The sequence below is a fragment of the Coregonus clupeaformis genome, chromosome 15, assembly GCF_020615455.1.
Source record: "Coregonus clupeaformis isolate EN_2021a chromosome 15, ASM2061545v1, whole genome shotgun sequence".
Classification (NCBI taxonomy): Eukaryota; Metazoa; Chordata; class Actinopteri; order Salmoniformes; family Salmonidae; genus Coregonus; species Coregonus clupeaformis.
The window spans coordinates 34,953,165-34,972,178 of record NC_059206.1 but is presented as its reverse complement, the minus strand read 5'-3'; the positions used below and the strand labels follow the sequence as shown (position 1 = coordinate 34,972,178).

At 44.5% G+C, this 19,014-nt stretch overlaps 1 protein-coding gene and 1 long non-coding RNA gene across 2 annotated transcripts in view; one reads left to right on the top strand and one right to left on the bottom strand.

Annotated features, from left to right (window-relative positions):
- LOC121582487 (astrotactin-2) overlaps positions 1-19,014 on the bottom strand; it is a 537,985-nt gene that overhangs the window by 348,191 nt on the left and 170,780 nt on the right. Inside the window, exon 4 of the mRNA XM_041898306.2 lies at positions 7,302-7,451. Within this exon, the coding sequence (XP_041754240.1) occupies positions 7,302-7,451 (150 nt within the window). The remainder of the gene's footprint in view (positions 1-7,301; positions 7,452-19,014) is intronic.
- On the top strand, positions 1,184-17,713 carry LOC121582491. Its single transcript, XR_006003359.2, has 4 exons — positions 1,184-2,220; positions 5,112-5,174; positions 15,838-15,935; positions 17,674-17,713. It is a non-coding gene; the product is annotated as an uncharacterized LOC121582491 (long non-coding RNA).

Below are 19,014 nucleotides of genomic sequence, written 5' to 3'. Positions count from 1 at the left end.
GGAGATGGTAACTCGTTAAACAACTTCTTCCAGGTTGCCCTAAATTCCTAAATAGTTAATTGTTACATGATTAATTGAATCGAGTGACAATTAAAAATAGTTAGTTGATTCGATAAATAACAGTCATCACATTAATGTAAGTCACATCACGACAATGGGTTTTGTCTAAATGAAATCCACGGAATACAAAACAAAATTGGGTCTATATATATTTATTAATTTACAAAGCTAACAGACTGAATATCAATATCTAGCCTCCCCGAAAAAAAATCTGTTCCAATTTTCATGGTGTATTTCTGAGTCTTTGTCACAATAGCTGATGTGGATGTGGTGTAGGAGTCAGGCGCAGGACACAGAGGCTCAGTCAAAACGACTTTACTAAAGACTGAATAGCGAACAAAAGCAAACAGCCTCGAAAACACAGGAGGCAAAACGATTACGCAACACAGTGCGTAAAATACTCGTTCCACAATAAGAACGTACAGAGACATCAACGGACAGGAGATGAGGGCGGAAACGCTCTCGTATCCCGAGGGCGCCAGGTGTATGGTGGCCAGGTAGAGTTCCACCTGAAGGAGGAACCCCTGACACCCGGCTGCGGTGCCATCATACGCCCTCGGGAGCGAGAGCCGAATCCCACTGGATTCCGGAGCTGGTCTGGTGGGGCTGGCCGAGGGTGGTGCTAACGTAGGAGGAGGTGTGGGCACGCCTCCCCTTTCCCATCGGCGCAGGGTGTTCAATGCCTCCTGCATGGCGGAGCCGAGTTGCTGGATCATGGCCTCCTGGCAGCTGACCCGATCCTCCAGCGACTCGGTTGCCGCCGCTGCTCCTGCTGACTCCATGAATGGTGTGTTGTTCTGTCACAATAGCTGATGTGGATGCGGTGTAGGAGTCAGGCGCAGGACACAGAGGCTCAGTCAAAACGACTTTACTAAAGACTGAATAGCGAACAAAAGCAAACGGCCTCGAAAACACAGGAGGCAAAATGATTACGCAACACAGTGCGTAAAATACTCGTTCCACAATAAGAACGTACAGAGACATCAACGGACAGGCGGACAACAACACACAACTACAAACAAAACCAAAGGAAACTTATAGGTGACATAATCAATACGTGATATGGAACAGGTGCACTAATCAGACAAAACCAAACAAATATAGACAACATCAAACTAGTACTCCGGGGACGACGAATGCCGAAGCCTGCCCGAACAAGGAGGAGGAGCAGCCTCGGCGGAATCCGTGACAGTCTTTCATTTAAATCACCATAGAAACGGCCCCTCTCAAAGTTGATTGACCAAGGTTAGAGGAATAGAAAGCCACGGATCTGGTGATGAAAAAGACGAGGTTATCAAGTTGATTTTGATTGGTCCAAACCGCAGAAACACCTCCAAATGTTACCACCTCCCAACACTGAAAATTGGAAGAGATACAACCAAGAGCTGGGCAGTTTAAACCAGCAATGGACACAACAAACTAACGTTCTTATTTAATCAACACTGTTAAGTACATGCTAGCAGATTCCCATAGACTTCCAGTCATTGAGCTAACGTTAATTAGCATTGGCTGGTGAAACTACCTTTAACTTCCGTCATACTGGACACAGAGACAAATGGTATCCACAAGTTCATCTGACTCTGGGTAAGTACATAAAGTGCCTTTTTTTTTTTCTTATTGTGTGTTATTTTTTTTAAGGGCCTCATTGCCAAAATCAATAAGTATCCCTTTAGGGTTATAATATTGTAGAGAACAATCTAATGATTAGTTGAATGTGATTCATAATGACATAGGGCAAAGAAAACTACGTTTAGACATTCATTTAGTAGCACCCTCTTGAATTTACCTGTATTTCACTACATTCTAGAGCAGTAAGTGAACGCCCTATATTATAGCAAAATGAATATGTGTGGGCAACAGCACTGTATTATATTCCACCATGCTTCATTCTAACTGGCTGTTTGTTGGGTGCAGTCTGGTTTTGGCAGGAATTATCGTGAGCTGATTAGGTGGAATGAAGTCCAAGCGAAGCGAGAGTAGCGGGCGCGTCAGTCGCCCACGCTGTAGTGCCCCAGGCAGCCAAGGAAGCAACAACACTGCAGTGGCTCCACTGATCCCTGATGAACCCTAGAGGCCCCAGGCGGGTGCCCCTCTCTCTTCACTCACGCTGCACTGAGCTCAGAGAAGACAAATCTACTTTCGGTCCAATACTGATCCAAGGTATATCCATGTGTTTCTGTGTGAATTATGTATTTGTTTCTCTGTATCTATCTCTGTCAGTCTCTGCCCTCTATCAGACTCGTTCTGTTTCTGTCTGCCTGTGGCTCACCTCTCTCTCTCTCTCTCTCTCTCTCTCTGCTCTCTCTCTAGCTCTCTCTCCCACTCACTGCCTCCATTTAAATATCCCACTGCTTGATATGGGGTTTTGAAACTGGCAAACCGGTGGCAGCACAGTTGCACTTTACAGTATAACAATCAAACAGATTCAATAATCTCTGAATTTTTGGAACCTGAGAATTTTCTACAATTGCTGTGCCACAAAGATATTGCTGAGTGCATCACAATATAAGCGCACACTGACACATTTTGCAGCCCGAATACATGTCCTCATTATATCTGTGACACACGCCAGGGTAAAACATTGGAACAGGTGGAGGTTTAATGGTCAGGCTGGTTGCAGCACTCCCACCGAGGTGGTCTTACTCCCAATCCCCATCTCTCCTGGACGTTTCTTCCATTTTCATTAATGGATCGTTTAGGCTAACGAGCATATAAATGGCACACGCAGCACTCCGGGTGTAATCGGCAAATGGCAGGAACAGGGAGAGAGCACTTTGGTAAATGCAATCCCAAAAGGTATGACTGATGACTAGCCACCATGGGGGCTTAAATCCAGAGCCCTTAGCACTATGGCACCATGGGCTATTAACACCCGCCACATGGGGTTTCATTCCTCCATCTTGGGTCATTATTGCATCTCCTCTAGGGCCCCCATACACCCTGTGCGACTAACAGTGAGGCTGGAGACACCTTAGATTGTTAGGGCCCGTCTAAAATTTATGTTTCACTCCTAACACCAGTAAGTGTCAATTGAATCCTATTCCTATTAGCTCATCAACACTTCCATTGAAAATCCAGTGAGACAGAGGATATGGTACAGAAATAACTGCTGTAGGGCTATGCAGTCAGGCAGACATACAGGACAAGAGACATGACATATGATGAGTAGAAATCCTGTTAGTCTGGTCTGGAGAACCAGTCAGTGTCAGAGTGTGGTAATTACATTGATGGCTAGGAACACATTCCTCGACTTTCAGTGAAGCATGAGTCCATTGATGTAATAGTCTGGAAAGGAGTATGTACACACACACGCATGCACACACACTGTTGTGTCTGGTGGTAGATCAGCGGGCCGGCCCGTCATAGAGAACCTAAGGCTTCGGCCCAGAGCTGTAATCACTGTGTTTTGTCTAGAGGGAAGATTGAAGGGTGCTGAAAGTGCAGCCAAGCACAGAATGGATTCACCAGCCATTAACACTTGAATCAAACACACACTCTAGTATTCACACTCTAGTATTCTCTCTCTCTCTCTCTCTCTCTCTCTCTCTCTCTCTCTCTCTCTCTCTCTCTCTCTCTCTCTCTCTCTCTCTCTCTCTCTCTCTCTCTCTCTCTCTCTCTCTCTCTCTCTCTCTCTCTCTCTCTCTCTCTCTCTCTCTCTCTCTCTCTCTCTCTCTCTCTCTCTCTCTCTCTCTCTCTCTCTCTCTCTCTCTCTCTCTCTCTCTCTAATTCAGCCAACAGCACTCCCTGTCTCCTTACACTCTCTATAATGGGGGAAGAGACACTAACACAACAAAGCACACTTTCATGTGTAACTTCAAAGCATCAATTAATATCAGATAAGAGGGATAATAACCACAAGGTTAGGTTATCATAGTGGGCCAAAGATGAGTTCTAACACATCAAAACAGTTGCACAGCTTATAAGAAACACATCAAACAGTATTAGCTTCAGAGAGGGAAACATGGTGCATAAAGGTGTATGCAAATCGGGACAGATTACAGAAACCAGAAACTCTATTTGAGACTAAACTCAACTGTGAATAAACTTCAAAGTGTGTCTCTAAATGGTGGCTTGGGCAGAATGTTAACTAGCCCAATCTTGGAGCACTGAAACACTGCATGGTGAAATAAACACAAGAGACAATTAAACAGAATTTGAAAATATGAACTTGAAGAGAGATATTTCTGTCTCTGTGTGTTGATGTACGTGCATGCATGTGTGTGTGTGTGTGTGTGTGTGTGTTTGACTAGTAGATATTTTAAATTGAATTGGAAATGTAAACCTATATTTCCCATGCCAATGAAACCTCTTTGAATGTAATTGAATGAATAGAATAGAAAAGAAGAGAGAGAAGTGGAGAGAGTGCTTCTTAACTTCAGAACCAAGGACAGCTCTCCTTTGTTAAGTCTCATTAGTCTTTCACTAAACCAAACAACACTTCAACTGGCCCTCTGCTCTGGATAAAATGTACCAATATAACTACACTGAACAAAAATATAAACGCAACATGTAACGTGTTGGTCCAATGTTTCATGAGCTGAAATAAAAAATCACAGACATTTTCTATACGCACAAAAAGCTTATTTCTCTCAAATGTTGTGCATAAATTTGTTTATATCCTTGTTAGTGAGCATTTCTGCTTTGCCAAGATAATCCATCCACCTGACAGGTGTGGCATATCAAGGAGTATTCATGTCTGTAATAAAGCCCTTTTGTAGGGAAAAACTAATTCTGATTGGCTGGGCCTAGCTCCCCAGTGGGTGGGCCTGCCTGCCAAGTGGGTGGGCCTATGTCCTCCCAGGCCAACCCATGGCTGAACCCCTGCCCAGTCTTGTGAAATCCATAGATTAGGGCCTAATGAATTTATTTCAATTGCTTGATTTCCTTATTATGAACTATAACTCAGTAAAATCTTTGAAATTGTTGCATGTTGCATTTATATTTTTGTTCAGTATAGTTCTCACTCAGACTGGACTCAGTCCTTGGTGCTGAAGTGGGGTCTCTCTCTCTCCCCCTCTCCCTCTATCCCTTATTTGGTATTTGCATTCCAGGCGTAGTGATGATGACTTACTGGGCTGCTTCTGAACATTCAAGGTGCTTCAAGATACAGACAGGTACCTCTCTCTCTCTCTCTCTCTCAATCTCTCTCACTCTCACTCTCACTCTCACTCTCACTCTGTACTCTCTTTCTCAAACACAAGCTTACACGCACACAAGAATGGGAATAAAACTACTTGAATGAAAGGATCCCACAACTAGAACCGTTACTCTTCAGTTCTCCCCACAATCAAATTCTAAGGAATTTATTTAGTGTCAATTGTCAGCAAGACTCTTAATGAACTGCACAGATGGTGTCCTCTCCCCCTTGCCTGTATGGTGTAACTGAGACACCCCCATGCAGCATGGGGCCCCATGCCACTGTGCCACCGTGCCAAAGGGCCTGTCTCTGTCATGGCCCCTCATTAGAATGCAAAAGTAATCAGCAGCAACAATGACGGGGAAAAAGAGAGAACCTCACAGCTGCACTCACGCTTAATCTACTTAAAAACTGGCATCCATGTAAAACATGCAAAATGTACAGTGGGGCTCGGGGAGACGGGGAGAGATGGCAGAAAAGGGAACTAATTCACGCCATAAAACGCTGTGTCAAGCCAGCCGAAATGAAATAGAAAAGTACTTTCCAGCCTCCCACTCACCTCACACATTCCCAGGTCCCGCCTTCTCCATCGCACGTATAATTTCACTGCAAATTCATTTCCTCACGAGGCCTAATCTCCGGGCCTAGCCGTCGAACTCCCCATTCCCTCTCTGCTAATTGAGTTTCCCTTCCGTAAAAGTGCTAGTCCCATTAGCATGTTCGTTATCCTGGACTGGCTTCCTCTTTGTGCTGCGAAACATACTTTCAGTTGTAATTAAAAGTCCTGAAAAAAGTTTATTTCCTCTCTGAGTCACAGAGAGGAAATCTCCCGTGAGTGACTTGCACTGAGACTCTCTAGGATTTGAAAATTAGAGAGCTGGACCCAATGAAAGGATTTGATTTCACAGAGACGATATTTGCTAACAAAGCTAAGCTAATTCCTGTGCTATTCGCTTAGGGTCTCTCAATGACAAAATTACTTCTAACTTGAGAGTTAAAGCGGTAAAAGAAAATAAAGACATAGCCTTCCTCTTAGCTATGTTGGTTATAGCAACCCCACATACAATGTTTAGGGCCTGCCCTACAGTATCTCACAACTAGGCTCTGTGTAATACGTTAACATTAAAGTACACCACTTAGCATATATACGCAATACATAATAAACTGGCCACTGAGTGTAGAGGAGGTGGTGTGAGGGTGACAAGGCATGTAGTCAAGGGCAAGAGGTTAGCTGTCCAAGGTTAATGTCTCACATTTCCACACTGGCCAGTCAGTCTCTTCCACTAGGGTGTCATGTCAATGGCAGGGATGGATCTTTTACGGTCATATGTATATGATTAAAACTGATTAATTTTTTTTGTTTGGGGGGGGGGTATTTTACCCCCTTTTTCATGGCATCCAATTGGTAGGAGTTACAGTCCCTGTCCCTCTCCCGTGTATGGACACGGGAGAGGCGAAGGTCGATAGTCGTGCATTCTCTGAAACGCAACCCAACTAAAGTGAGACAACCCAACTGAGCCGCACTGCTTCTTGACACAGTGCCCGCTTAACCCGGATTAAGCGTGTCGGAGGAAACACCGTACACCTGGTGACCGAGTCAGTGTGCACTGCGCCCGGCCCACCACAGGGGTCGCTATAGCGCGATGGGACAAGCACATCCCTGCCAGCCAAACCCTCCCTTGACGACGCTAGGCCAATTGTGTGCCACCCCATGGGTCTCCCGGTCGCGGCCGGCTACGACAGATCTCTAGTGGCACAGCTAGCACTGCGATGCAGTGCCTTAGACCACTGCGCCACTCGGGAGGCCCCGATTTAAAACAGGTTTGAGTGCATGGCAACGGCCAAAATACTGAGTCACTGCATCACACACAAGCCTCCTGAAAGTACAGAGATTAACCCTAACAAGCCAAAGGATCCTCAACATGTGCTTGTACTGTATATGTAGCCAATTACGTTGCTCTTACATTTGAAGAGAATAGTGATTCATTAACTGTTGTCCCACTGTATACATAGTGGATGTCAAACTTGAAAGAATGTGCTCTCTGGACGTTGATTAAAGGTGTCCATACTGAATAGAACAGTGACTATTGAGCTGTTGTCTTACCTCTGGTGTGGCTTGGGCCTCTCTTGCGTCCTGTGGAGGAGCTGTGTGTGACGTGTTGAAAGTGGGTGATCTCCATGGTCGTGTTAGGACGGAAACTCTCCTTAAACCGCTGCATCAATGCCTCGACCGTCTCCTGCTTGGGGTCAAGGGCTGTGGCAGGGACAAAGCAATGAGATGTGAGATGTTTTAAAAGGTTTCACACTTCGAAAGGGTGGTTACAAAGCATGATAAACAGACACTGGTATGTTGTAGATGCAAACAAACACATTTGAATGAGAGCAGGGCTTTGAAAATACTTTGTTCAGTAGTTTCCTCAACTTTACTTTTTTTACTGGCTATGACTTTGAGGGCTTTACATTTTAGTCATTTAGCAGACACTCTTATCCAGAGTGACTTACATGAGCAATTAGGGTTAAGTGCCTTGCTTAAGGGCACATCAACAGATTTTTCACCTAGTCGGCTCGGGGATTAGAACCAGAGACCTTTCGGTTACTGGCACAACACTCTTACCCACTAAGCTACCTGCCACCTGCTTTAACTTCCAAAAGATCTGGAATTCAATGGTATACATCTGGGAAGTTATCAGGAAGGTTATTAGGTGTAGTTGACTATTAGACCACAATTGCTTGGAACAGAAGAGTTGATAGAAGAAGTTTGCAGAGTGTGAATCATTTAGAGTATTTTAGACTGAACCGTTGACTCAAGCTAGCTCCGTCTAAATCAACATCTATTTTGTGTCAAGCCCAATGTAAATTGCAAAGCCTAGTTACAGCAGTTCAATTGGGCCTGATTTGGTGCACAGCTTCAGCATGTTTTCAGTACATTTCCCCCCTCCTATAAGTACAGAGGCTATTGAAAGGGAGATCTCTGACTTTCTGACTGAATCAGTTCAATAACCTTTCATCTCTACAGGAATCCTCCTTCAATTAGCTTCCCCTCACCGCTCTGTTGAGCACTTCAGTCATCCTAGTTCAACCTCTGAAGAAATAACCATCTTTGAATGTTGTCAAGTTTAGCATGAAGAAGCGGTTGTGTAATTCACGGCTGAAAAATAAAATACCTCAGAAGCTTTGCACTATTTCAAAGTGTGTTTCACTGCTGAATCGGGCTGCTGTAAGAGGCAAAGCACAAAGGACTACAGATGAGAAGAAAGGTAGGACAATTTTCTTTCCAGTTAATCTTCCAAAATAGAGCGCTCCAGTTTACAATGGGTAATGGCATGGTTTGCATAGCCCCCCTTTGAAAATCAATATGAGATGGAGCAAGGAGTTGGATTGCTACTTTCCTTCTACTAGGCAGAAAATCCCCAATCCCCGGGGGACTCATATGACCCATCTAAACATGTTCTGCCCCATTTGCGCCACCGATACAAAAAATTAGAGAGAATAGTATTTCCATTGTTTTCTCGGCACCAAAAAATAGTACAATGATCCCTAAAAAAACACAGAAGGAAGTGACTATTTATTTGCTGCCTCCATTACCAAGCGGAGTGCTGTTCCCCCATGGTTTGCAATGCATCAAGAGTTCAATTAAAGTGAGATATGTAGACCTGAGAGTCTCTCGGAGGACCGATGATACATCTGGACAAGGGCTATTTACTCCAGTGCAGTGTGTGCAGGAGCGGAGCGGCCCAAAGTAAGCGACAGAGAGGGAGTTCGCGGAGATGGATGTGGCCCGGCTCACAGCGTTATAGCCCACTCCACAGACAGGGTCATTTCTCAACCTCCCCTGCTCCATCTTTCTGTCCGTCAGTCTGTATCTCAGGTGTGCTCACATCATGAATTATTATCATACATCACTTTGCCGGGGACGCTCAGGGAATGCCAATGAGAATATAAAGTGGAGTGCTAAAATAAAAAGTTGTAGAACAAAAGTCAAAGAGCATGATAATTTGAAGCTATCATGGAGTTACCTTACTTGTAGTACAATGGAAACAGTGTTACATTAATGTGTATGGTTCAGTTAGTTTGTATAAGCTTACATTGTAATTTGGTTCCTCAAAAAGACAAGACTATGAACTGTCTTATTGCTTTCAAAGTGTCTTATTGGTTTCAAAGTAAATTTAAAAAAAAGTAATATGGACTTATATTATATAATATTAACCAGGATACCATTGTCCTTTAAAAGTACTTTTAAAATACATTTTACATTTTCATCCCATAAAAATTATTTAAAATGTGCATTATAATCTTAATTAAAAACAAATCATATTGTGCTTTGCTTCAGTGTTCTATGTTTTCCAGTTAGCCGTGCTAAAACATCATCAGAATGTAATCATGACTTTAATACAATACATGTTCTCATAATAGCATTCAGTAAAAACATTAATAAAAATAATCCTTGTCTACAAGAAGAGAAAATTATAACAATTGTCACGCCCTGGCTCTGGGGACTCTTAAATGTTGAGCCAGGGTGTGTAGTTTCTATGTTGTGTTTTCTATGTTTAGTTTCTAGATCGTTTAGATCTATGTTGGCCAGGGTGGTTCCCAATCAGAGGCAGCTGTAGCTCGTTGTCTCTGATTGGGGACCATACTTAGGCAGCCTTTTGGCACCTGTTAGTTGTGGGATCTTGTTCCGTATAGGTTTGTTGTGTGTAACCTTAAGACTTCACGTATTGTTTGTTTGTTGTGTTTGCACAGTTATAATAAACATGTACGCTTATCACGCTGCGCCTTGGTTCGACCAATCTTTAAACGATCGTGACAACAATCAACAAAAACGAGTCTTTCATAGCTCCTAAAGGAGCTCTGTTGTGATTAAGAACTTGTATTGGGAAACCATTAGAACGCTAAAGAGCAATGACCAGCCCATCTCCGTCCAGAACAGAGATCAAACTAATGCTACTGTCTATCAGCTTCGTAGCACTGGATTAGAGCTTGTTTGTGATTCTTAACAATCAACAAACATAAACAGAGAATGCATTTAACTCTTTATACTACCCTATGCTTCACATTCTGTAACGTTCACTTCTTAACACTAGAACCGCCTGGCCTTTCAGTCTATAAGTACCCGCTAGAGAATATTGAGAATGTTGCCGGACGTTCCCTTTAGCATACGCATCAGATGCATATCAACCCGCAAGGTGCGCAAACATAAGCACCAAGGCTTGATAAATAGTACATAAACAATCAGAAAGGATGAATTGCATGAATAAATATTTGTGTAAATATATCCATTTCAAAATATAACAACAATAGTTATTTGTTTAGGTAGAGTCAAGGATATGTTTTGTATAATTCTACAAAGTCCTAGAGACAAACGTAAGCCTATAGCCTATTTTTATTTCCCTTACAATAAGAACTTTACAGTGTAATCCATTTAATCAACTTTATTTGTAGATTTGATTAGTAATAGAGTTAGTAATTAAAACAGTTCAGTTACAACTTCTGACAAAGCAGAAACGAAAGATAATAATAATAATATAACCAGCCAGGTGAAATGATTTGCCATATAACTAAACAAAAGCACCAGTGCATGAACAATTGTAAATTATTAATTGCATAAATAAATAATTGTAGAAATATATCCATGACAAGAAACAAAAACAGTAATTTGTTGATTGTATCAGTCTCTGTATTGTGCCCTTACACCCATGTCTTTACGCATGAATTAATTGTGTCTTCTCTTTATGCTTCGGGTCCACAGTCAGCACACGGCTTCGGGGCTTTGTGTGAGCTTGCCCCTCAAACAAATTGGTTGCACTGAACACAGTTTTCATGGGCCTTGTTCCGTGCACACCTGCCGACTTAACATTGTGACTTATTTTTCCCGAGTTGGAGCTGTGGTGCGTGGGAAGAGGGAGAGCAGGACGCGCTTCTGCCCTGGCTATACCAAAATAACTCAACATCCATACTCTTTCCGCCGTATGCCCCGTGACATACAAGAGTGCAATAAATGCTTTAAGTTCATCCACAGACATGTCCCACGTACTGTTTCCTTTTCTGTGTGCATGAGCGACAGTACAATCTATGATGTCCTGCAACATCTGCATGTCGCATAAACAAAGAAAACTGTAGAATGTGTTGGCAATTTGTCTCTTTGCGTGAGCTGTAGGACCTGCTCTCTCATTACACTATCGTTCTAAATACAATCATCCTCCTTACCCTCATCATTCAGATCATTCAAATTCAATCACCCTCTTCACCTACCTCCTCCTCCTATTCATTATTCAGTTCATTCAAATTCAATTGTGAAGTTACATGCACAGTTATCTGTTTCTATCTGGTGTCTATCGCCCATTCATCCGTTGACGACATTCATTCAGTGAGGAGAGAGACGCATTAGCGCCTGGGTACCAACGCCCTTCGGCACATTTGTCGTGGCCCCTTAAGTTAGTAATAGCTGTAAAAAAAAAAATGAAGGTCAACAGCCTCAATACTTTTCTGTTTACGATTTTAAGATTCGGACAACTGAGCAATATAAAATATAAATATTTAGGAAAAGCCAGGGAAGGAGCAGGGCGTTGCTATTTTTTTACAAAATCAAACGTCAGTGGTCATTGGCCTATGGCAGTTCTATTGTTAAACAGTGGCCAAACATACAGTACAGTAGAATCTGCCCTCTGGCCTTTAAAGAGCACCACTTAGCAGGAGTGAAACTATCCTATGCACCATGTCCTTTACTAATGCCCACTTCTTAAACAAGGAGCGATTTAGCCATAAAGCCAACAGCTCACTCTCGGCTCCTTCACGTCCACTTAAACAAATAATGTACGAGTGTGGCATTTTGAAACCCCAGCAGGGGGTTTCGTGAGCCTGGAAAGGCTCCATGAGACGGCTCATCTAATGATAGTGAGACGCTGCATACAGTGAGCTAGCCAGCTAGTGAGCGTGCTACGCTAAGGCAGTAAATGTACTGAGAATTCCCCATTGGGCATTTGATGGTGCGCTAGACTAATCCACGGGCCTCAGCTCAGCAAACAAAAAGACAGGGTGGGCCAGGCGGGCAGCAGCCACTTATTAAGCCCTGCCCTGCTGTGACTGAGGAGCAGCTGCCTGCTTGGCTGGCTGGCAGCATGATAGGAGGTTAACTAGGCCCATACATATCGCATGGCCCCTGGGTGCTCTATTTGTTCTATCAGGGAGGCGGAGATGCTATCCCAAACAGGCCCAGAGAGGCCCCGTGGCACATTCCTTCAAACACACATTGCTTGTCTCTTTAGTGTGTTCGGCAAATGCTGACCATCTCTCTCCTCTCTCTCTCTCACACACACACACACACACACACACACACACACACACACACACACACACACACACACACACACACACACACACACACCCTCTATGAATGGCTATTGATTATTGTCTTCTAAATGCAATCTAAATCATGCCTGTGTGCTGAGCATCTGTTTGTCTCCCATGTCTGTCTCTGTAGAATGATCTGAAGCCACTCCAATTGATATCACTTGAGGGAAATATGCATGGTGTCCATTTATAATTATGTTGCTTTTTTATCTTTGCCATTTTATTACAGCTAGGAATTGTTGAAACCGACAGTCAGAACAGGTTTCTAATAATTCCAAAACACAAAGCTAAGAGTTTTCAGCAAGAAACAAAAAAATAATTTAAAAAGGGATACAATTTCCTTTCTAACTGAAAATGGTTGCTTAAGAAGGATTGAAGATGCAGCACAGGAAGTTGGTGGCACCTTAATTGAGGAGAACAGGCTCGTTTTAATGAATGGAGCGGAATAATTGGAATGGTAACAATACATCAAACACATGGTTACAGTCCTGGAAGTAATATCTAGTAAAAGCACTAGGCTCTCAGAATAATATCCCCTTTTCCTCCACTGAAAGCCCAAGCTTGCTTCTCACTTACAGCTCAATACGAGGCAAATACTTTCTTTCCTCCTTCAGCTTCTTCCTTATCTCCCCTAGTCCCTTATCTGCAGTGACAGTGGGTTAACAGTGTTTTAGAAGCATTGGACACAACCACTAGCGCAGTGCCTCTGTCCCATGAGTAGTAGATCTCAGTGGGTTCATCTTCACCAGAAGATAACCTTATGGAAAGGCACAAACAATAGCTGTGTGTGTGTGTGTGTGTGAGAATGTGAATGCTATAGTGAGTGAATGAGTGAGTGAGTGAGTGAGTGATTGAGTGAGAGAGTGAGTGAGAGAGAGAGAATGTGAACACTAGTGTGTTTGTTTCACACACACACACACTCTAGTGTTAACATTCTCCCTCACTCACTCACTCACTCAATCACTCACTCACTCACTCACTCACTCTAGCATTCACATTATTCACACACACACACACACACGGCTGGTGAATCCATTATGTGCTTGGCTGCACTTTCAGCACCCTTCAATCTTCCCTCTAGACAAAACACAGTGATTACAGCTCTGGGCCGAAGCCTTAGATTCTCTATGACGGGCCGGCCCGCTGATCTACCACCAGACACAACAGTGTGTGTGCATGTGTGTGTGTGTACATACTCCTTTCCAGACTATTACATCAATGGACTCATGCTTCACTGGAAGTCGAGGAATGTGTTCCTAGCCATCAATGTAATTACCACACTCTGACACTGACTGGTTCTCCAGACCAGACTAACAGGATTTCTACTCATCATATGTCATGTCTCTTGTCCTGTATGTCTGCCTGACTGCATAGCCCTACAGCAGTTATTTCTGTACCATATCCTCTGTCTCACTGGATTTTCAATGGAAGTGTTGATGAGCTAACAGGAATAGGATTCAATTGACACTTACTGGTGTTAGGAGTGAAACATCCATTTTAGACGGGCCCTAGCAATCTAAGTTGTCCCCAGCCTCACTGTTAGTCGCACAGGGTGTATGGGGGCCCTAGAGGAGATGCAATAATGACCCAAGATGGAGGAATGAAACCCCATGTGGCGGGTGTTAATAGCCCATGGTGCCATAGTGCTAAGGGCTCTGGATTTAAGCCCCCATGGCGGCTAGTGGTGGCTAGTCATCAGTCATACCTTTTGGGATTGTATTTACCAAAGTGCTCTCTCCCTGTTCCTGCCATTTGCCGATTACACACGGAGTGCTGCGTGTGCCATTTATATGCTCGTTAGCCTAAACGATCCATTAATGAAAATGGAAGAAACTTCCAGGAGAGATGGGGATTGGGAGTAAGACCACCTCGGTGGGAGTGCTGCAACCAGCCTGACCATTAAACCTCCACCTATTCCAATGTTTTACCCTGGCCCGTGTCACAGATATAATGAGGACATGTATTCGGGCAGTGAGGGGGAAAGAGAGCTAGAGAGAGCTAGAGAGAGCTAGAGAGAGCTAGAGAGAGAGAGAGAGAGAGAGAGAGAGAGAGAGAGAGAGAGAGAGAGAGAGAGAGAGAGAGAGAGAGAGAAAATACTAGAGTGTGTGTTTGATTCAAGTGTTAATGGCTGGTGAATCCATTCTGTGCTTGGCTGCACTTTCAGCACCCTTCAATCTTCCCTCTAGACAAAACACAGTGATTACAGCTCTGGCCCGAAGCCTTAGGTTCTCTACTGCCAGACACAACAATGTGTGTTTGTTTGTTTGTGTGTGCGTGGGTTTGTGACTTTGTGTGTATGTTTGCTGGCATTGGCCTGAAACCTGCCATGGGAGTCAGAATTCTATTGGGTCTTTGTTGGCATAACACTGGCCCTTAGCGGGCTCTCACATTCAATATATCTGCTAAGGAGTGCGGAACACTGAACAGGTGAATGGGATTTACTTCAAGTGGCCGCTCCACACCTCAAAGAACCAGCTCTCTTTCCTTCATTTCTCCTTTTCACTCTCTCTCCCTCCCTCCCTGCCTTATCTCCCCTCTTCCTCAGCCCTCCCTCCAGATCTCATCAGTGAGAAATCGATTGATACAGAAAGAGAAAAAGAGAGAAGGAGAAAGAGTGAAGAGGAATAAGGAAGGGGGATCAGCGGTCTCTACTCTCCAGCGGGGACATGGTGGTCACTGTCCTTATTCAAGGTCCACCACGACTACATGCACACACTGGGTAGCTAGGGCCAAGTATAGTAACACTGGAGAGGGCCTGCTAACAAGAAATCGGTCAGGGCTATGCCAATGTTATGGTAAAACGGAGTCACAATATACCTATTCACAATTAGATGTCGTACAGATGTCCAGACACATTTGCTCATGAATTCAGGTGGGTTTCGAAGCTAGGAAACCAGGCAAATGCACTGTGAGTTTGGACTTCAGAGGAACAAATCAAATCAAACAAGAGCTATGCAAATTCACAGTTGTGGATGTTTCCATGAGGGAGATGTGGTTTTCATTAATCTTAAGACCCTACAAATCCCTCCTGCTTTAGTCTGAAGTCACTCCACAGGGAGGAGAAAGGCTGGGAGCCCGAGGATTCAAATCCCTCTCCTTCTTTTTTTCCCTCACTTTTTCTCTCCTCCTTCATCTTCCATCTTTCTCTCTTTCTCCTCCCTCCTCACATTCACTCCCACTTTCCCTGTCTGGCTGAGGGATTGAAAGAGAGGGAGATAAATGGAAGTGAAATGGGAATACACCCCAGCTCCGATTCCCTTTGTGATTTACTCAATTTGCCATTGTTTCAGGACAAGTCTGGAGGGGGTCTGCACCCTGGGATGGCACAGCCATGACAGTGCTGCCTCTGGGAGCGTGACGAGAGCGAATGAAGAGAAGAGGGAAAATGGTGAGAAGAGAGAGAATAATGAAACGAGAGTGTGGGGAGGAGGGACTGAGAATTGGAGAAGTGGGGACAGGGGATGAGGGAGGCAGGGGACAGGGGACAAGGGAGAGGAAGACGGATGGAGATGAGGGCAGGAGGAAGGGGAGAAAAGAAAGCAACATGAGAGAGAAAGAGGAGATGGAGAATGGACACGGGGGGAGAGGAAACTATAGAGAGACAGTAGAAGGAGAGACAGGAGAAGATAGAGGGAAGAAAGGGAAGATCGGGGGAGAACAGATCAAGAGGGAAAAGGAGGGAGAGAAGAGATCGAGAACGGGGAGAAAAAAAACAAAGGTGTGCATAGAGGAACATGAAGGAGAGGAGAGCACAAAAATCATCAAACACGACCAGCATGGACATTTATTGGTGTTCTGACGCTTTTAGGGAATGAAACATTGTACATCCCACCGCTATGATGAAAGCAGTGTTTCTAAAAGCCAGCTGTAAAGATAAAATCAAATCTCTCAAATGATGAGTATTTTGTACATACTAATTGGACAATTTATAAGCAAATATGGTAGCTGCCATGGCTGTCCTACCTCCTGCAGAAAATGGTCCTAGTTTCACTGCATATAACAGTGAACACTCACCGGGCAAACCTAAATTGAAATAACATTGTGTCATGTTATTTCACCATATTTAATCAACATACCCCACTGTCTTAACATGGCTTTTTGACTGAATTTGTATGTAGACAATTTTTGTCTCAATTCAACAGGGTTTCCATTATGGTTTCCATTTGCTGATGAGTCAATCAAATACCAACCAGAATTGGACGCTGATCTGACGTCTGCTCAGTAGAAAGGTCCCTCTTAAGGGATGATATGAAGGACCCACTAATCACTAGTCAAGCTTATGGAAACCTATCAAATGAATTCACGCTAGCTAGGTACCTCACAGTGCATCCAGCTGTTTCTATTAGTCCTGCCTTGTGTACTGCAGGCCTGTTGGGTTAATGAGTAGATACACACTTTCCAAGGGCCCACTGGGGTCTGACCGACAACGTACACAACTCTCTCTGCACCCTGCACTTAACCCTCTATCCCTGTTGATGAACATGTAGGACTACAGTAAAGAAATCTCCGCTTGCCCTTGTGCTTATGCAGAAAGGCATTGGCCGTGCTACAGACTGTGTAACCCAAAGTGGAGAGGAAAATAGGTACCTTTCTTCACTCCTTGCCTTTGAAGAAGCTCAAAAGAGGAGGAAAAGAAACATGGATAGAATGAAGAGCTCCAAAGGGGTCCAATTGGATCTTTTCTGGAGCCTTTTGCTCCCTCCAAATGATGTGCAGGCAGAGAGAGAGAGAGAGAGAGAGAGAGAGAGGTGGTGTGGTGGGTGTGATTGTTTTCCCTGCCCCACTTTCCCATCCACCTCCTGTTTCATGCACTTATCTGTGTACATTTTCCACCCTGTAATAAACGTCAGTGTTAGGCCTACTGCTGCTAGGTAGCTCTCTCTCTGCTCTCCCCCTCCCCTCTGTCTGTCCTTGATTGCAGGAGTGAAGTCTGGTGTGCGGGAGTCAGGGTTCCAGCTGCAGCTCATTCACCATAATCACCTCAGCCTTTAAGACCCGGTCAAACTTTCCACTCATCGTCAGATCATAGTCAAGACAACCATGTTAGTCTCGCTGCCGACTCAACCTGTCTGTTTTCGCTCTTGTGTTTTTTGGACTGTTTATTTACTTTTTCTCCTGTGCCACAGATATTTGGAACCTGACTCCTGCCTCCGCTTCACTCCTGCCACCACCATCCTGCTCTTCACTATCGGGCCTCTCCTTTGGACTCACCACGGACACTAGGACATTACGGTACCACACCTGCCCTGACCTGGATCTGTACCCTCCCTGTAACCTGGACTTGCTCTTCCCCATTTATTGGAAACCTGGACTATTGAACATTATAATAAACCTGTTAAAACTTCTCTGGCTTGGTGTACTTGTCTGCATTTGGGTTCTATCCGGTTAAATCATAACAGTATGATCTGACCAACATGAACCCAGCAGACAGTAGCTCGGATACCACCCCAGAGTGCACTCAAATTTGGACTGCCATAGCCAATCAGGGCATTCTACTTGGCCAACATGATACCCTGTTTAAGACGATTGCTGAGGACAGTCAGGTGCTGCTTAATCAGGTTCAATTACATACCAATCAAGTGTCTGCCCTTACTACCCCTTCAGCCCAGATCAGAGAGCCTTTTGTTCCTGCTCCAGAGCGCTATGACGGGAACATGGGAACCTGTGGCGATTTTTTGACTCAATGCTCGTTAGTGTTTGAACAACAGCCCCTCACCTACGCCTCAGAAAGAGCCCGTATTGCCTACCTTATCAACTCTACTAGCGGTTCCGCTCGTGCCTGGGGATCCGCGGTCTGGGAGAGTCAGTCGGACATTTGCAACGCTAACGTGGCCTTCACCACGGAGATGAGGAAGGTTTTTGACCACCCCGTACGAGGCAAGGAGGCTGCGAAACGGTTGTTTTCTCTTCGGCAGGGGGCTCGTAGTGTGGCGGAGATGGCAGTGGAGTTTCGGACTTTAGCAGCAGTGAGTGGTTGGAATGACGAGGCATTACAAGGAGTGTTCATCAATGCTTTGTCTGAGATTTTAAAAGATGAATTGGTGTCATATGATGAATCGCCTACGCTGGATAATCTTATTTCACTCACTATCAGGTTGGATAATCGGATTCGGGAGCGCCGCCGGGAGAGGAGTGTTAGTTCCAAGCAACCTGTCTGTCATCAACAAACTCCTCCCTGCATCGTCCCTACGGAGAGAGCCGTGTCTTCCCGAGTCGATACGAGGAGCACTGAACCCGAAGCCATGGAGGTGGGTCGTGCACGGTTGTCCTCAGAGGAGCGTGCACGTCGTATTCAGGCTCGGGTCTGCCTGTATTGTGGAGAAGCTGGTCATTTCGTTCCTTCCTGCCCAGTTCATCCGGGAAAAGGGCCGGCTCATCATTTATGGGAGAAGTTTTGGTGAGCCGAGCAGCGGATTCTTCCTCTTCTCCCCGCATTCTGCTCCAGGCATCCCTCCAGTGGCAGTCCC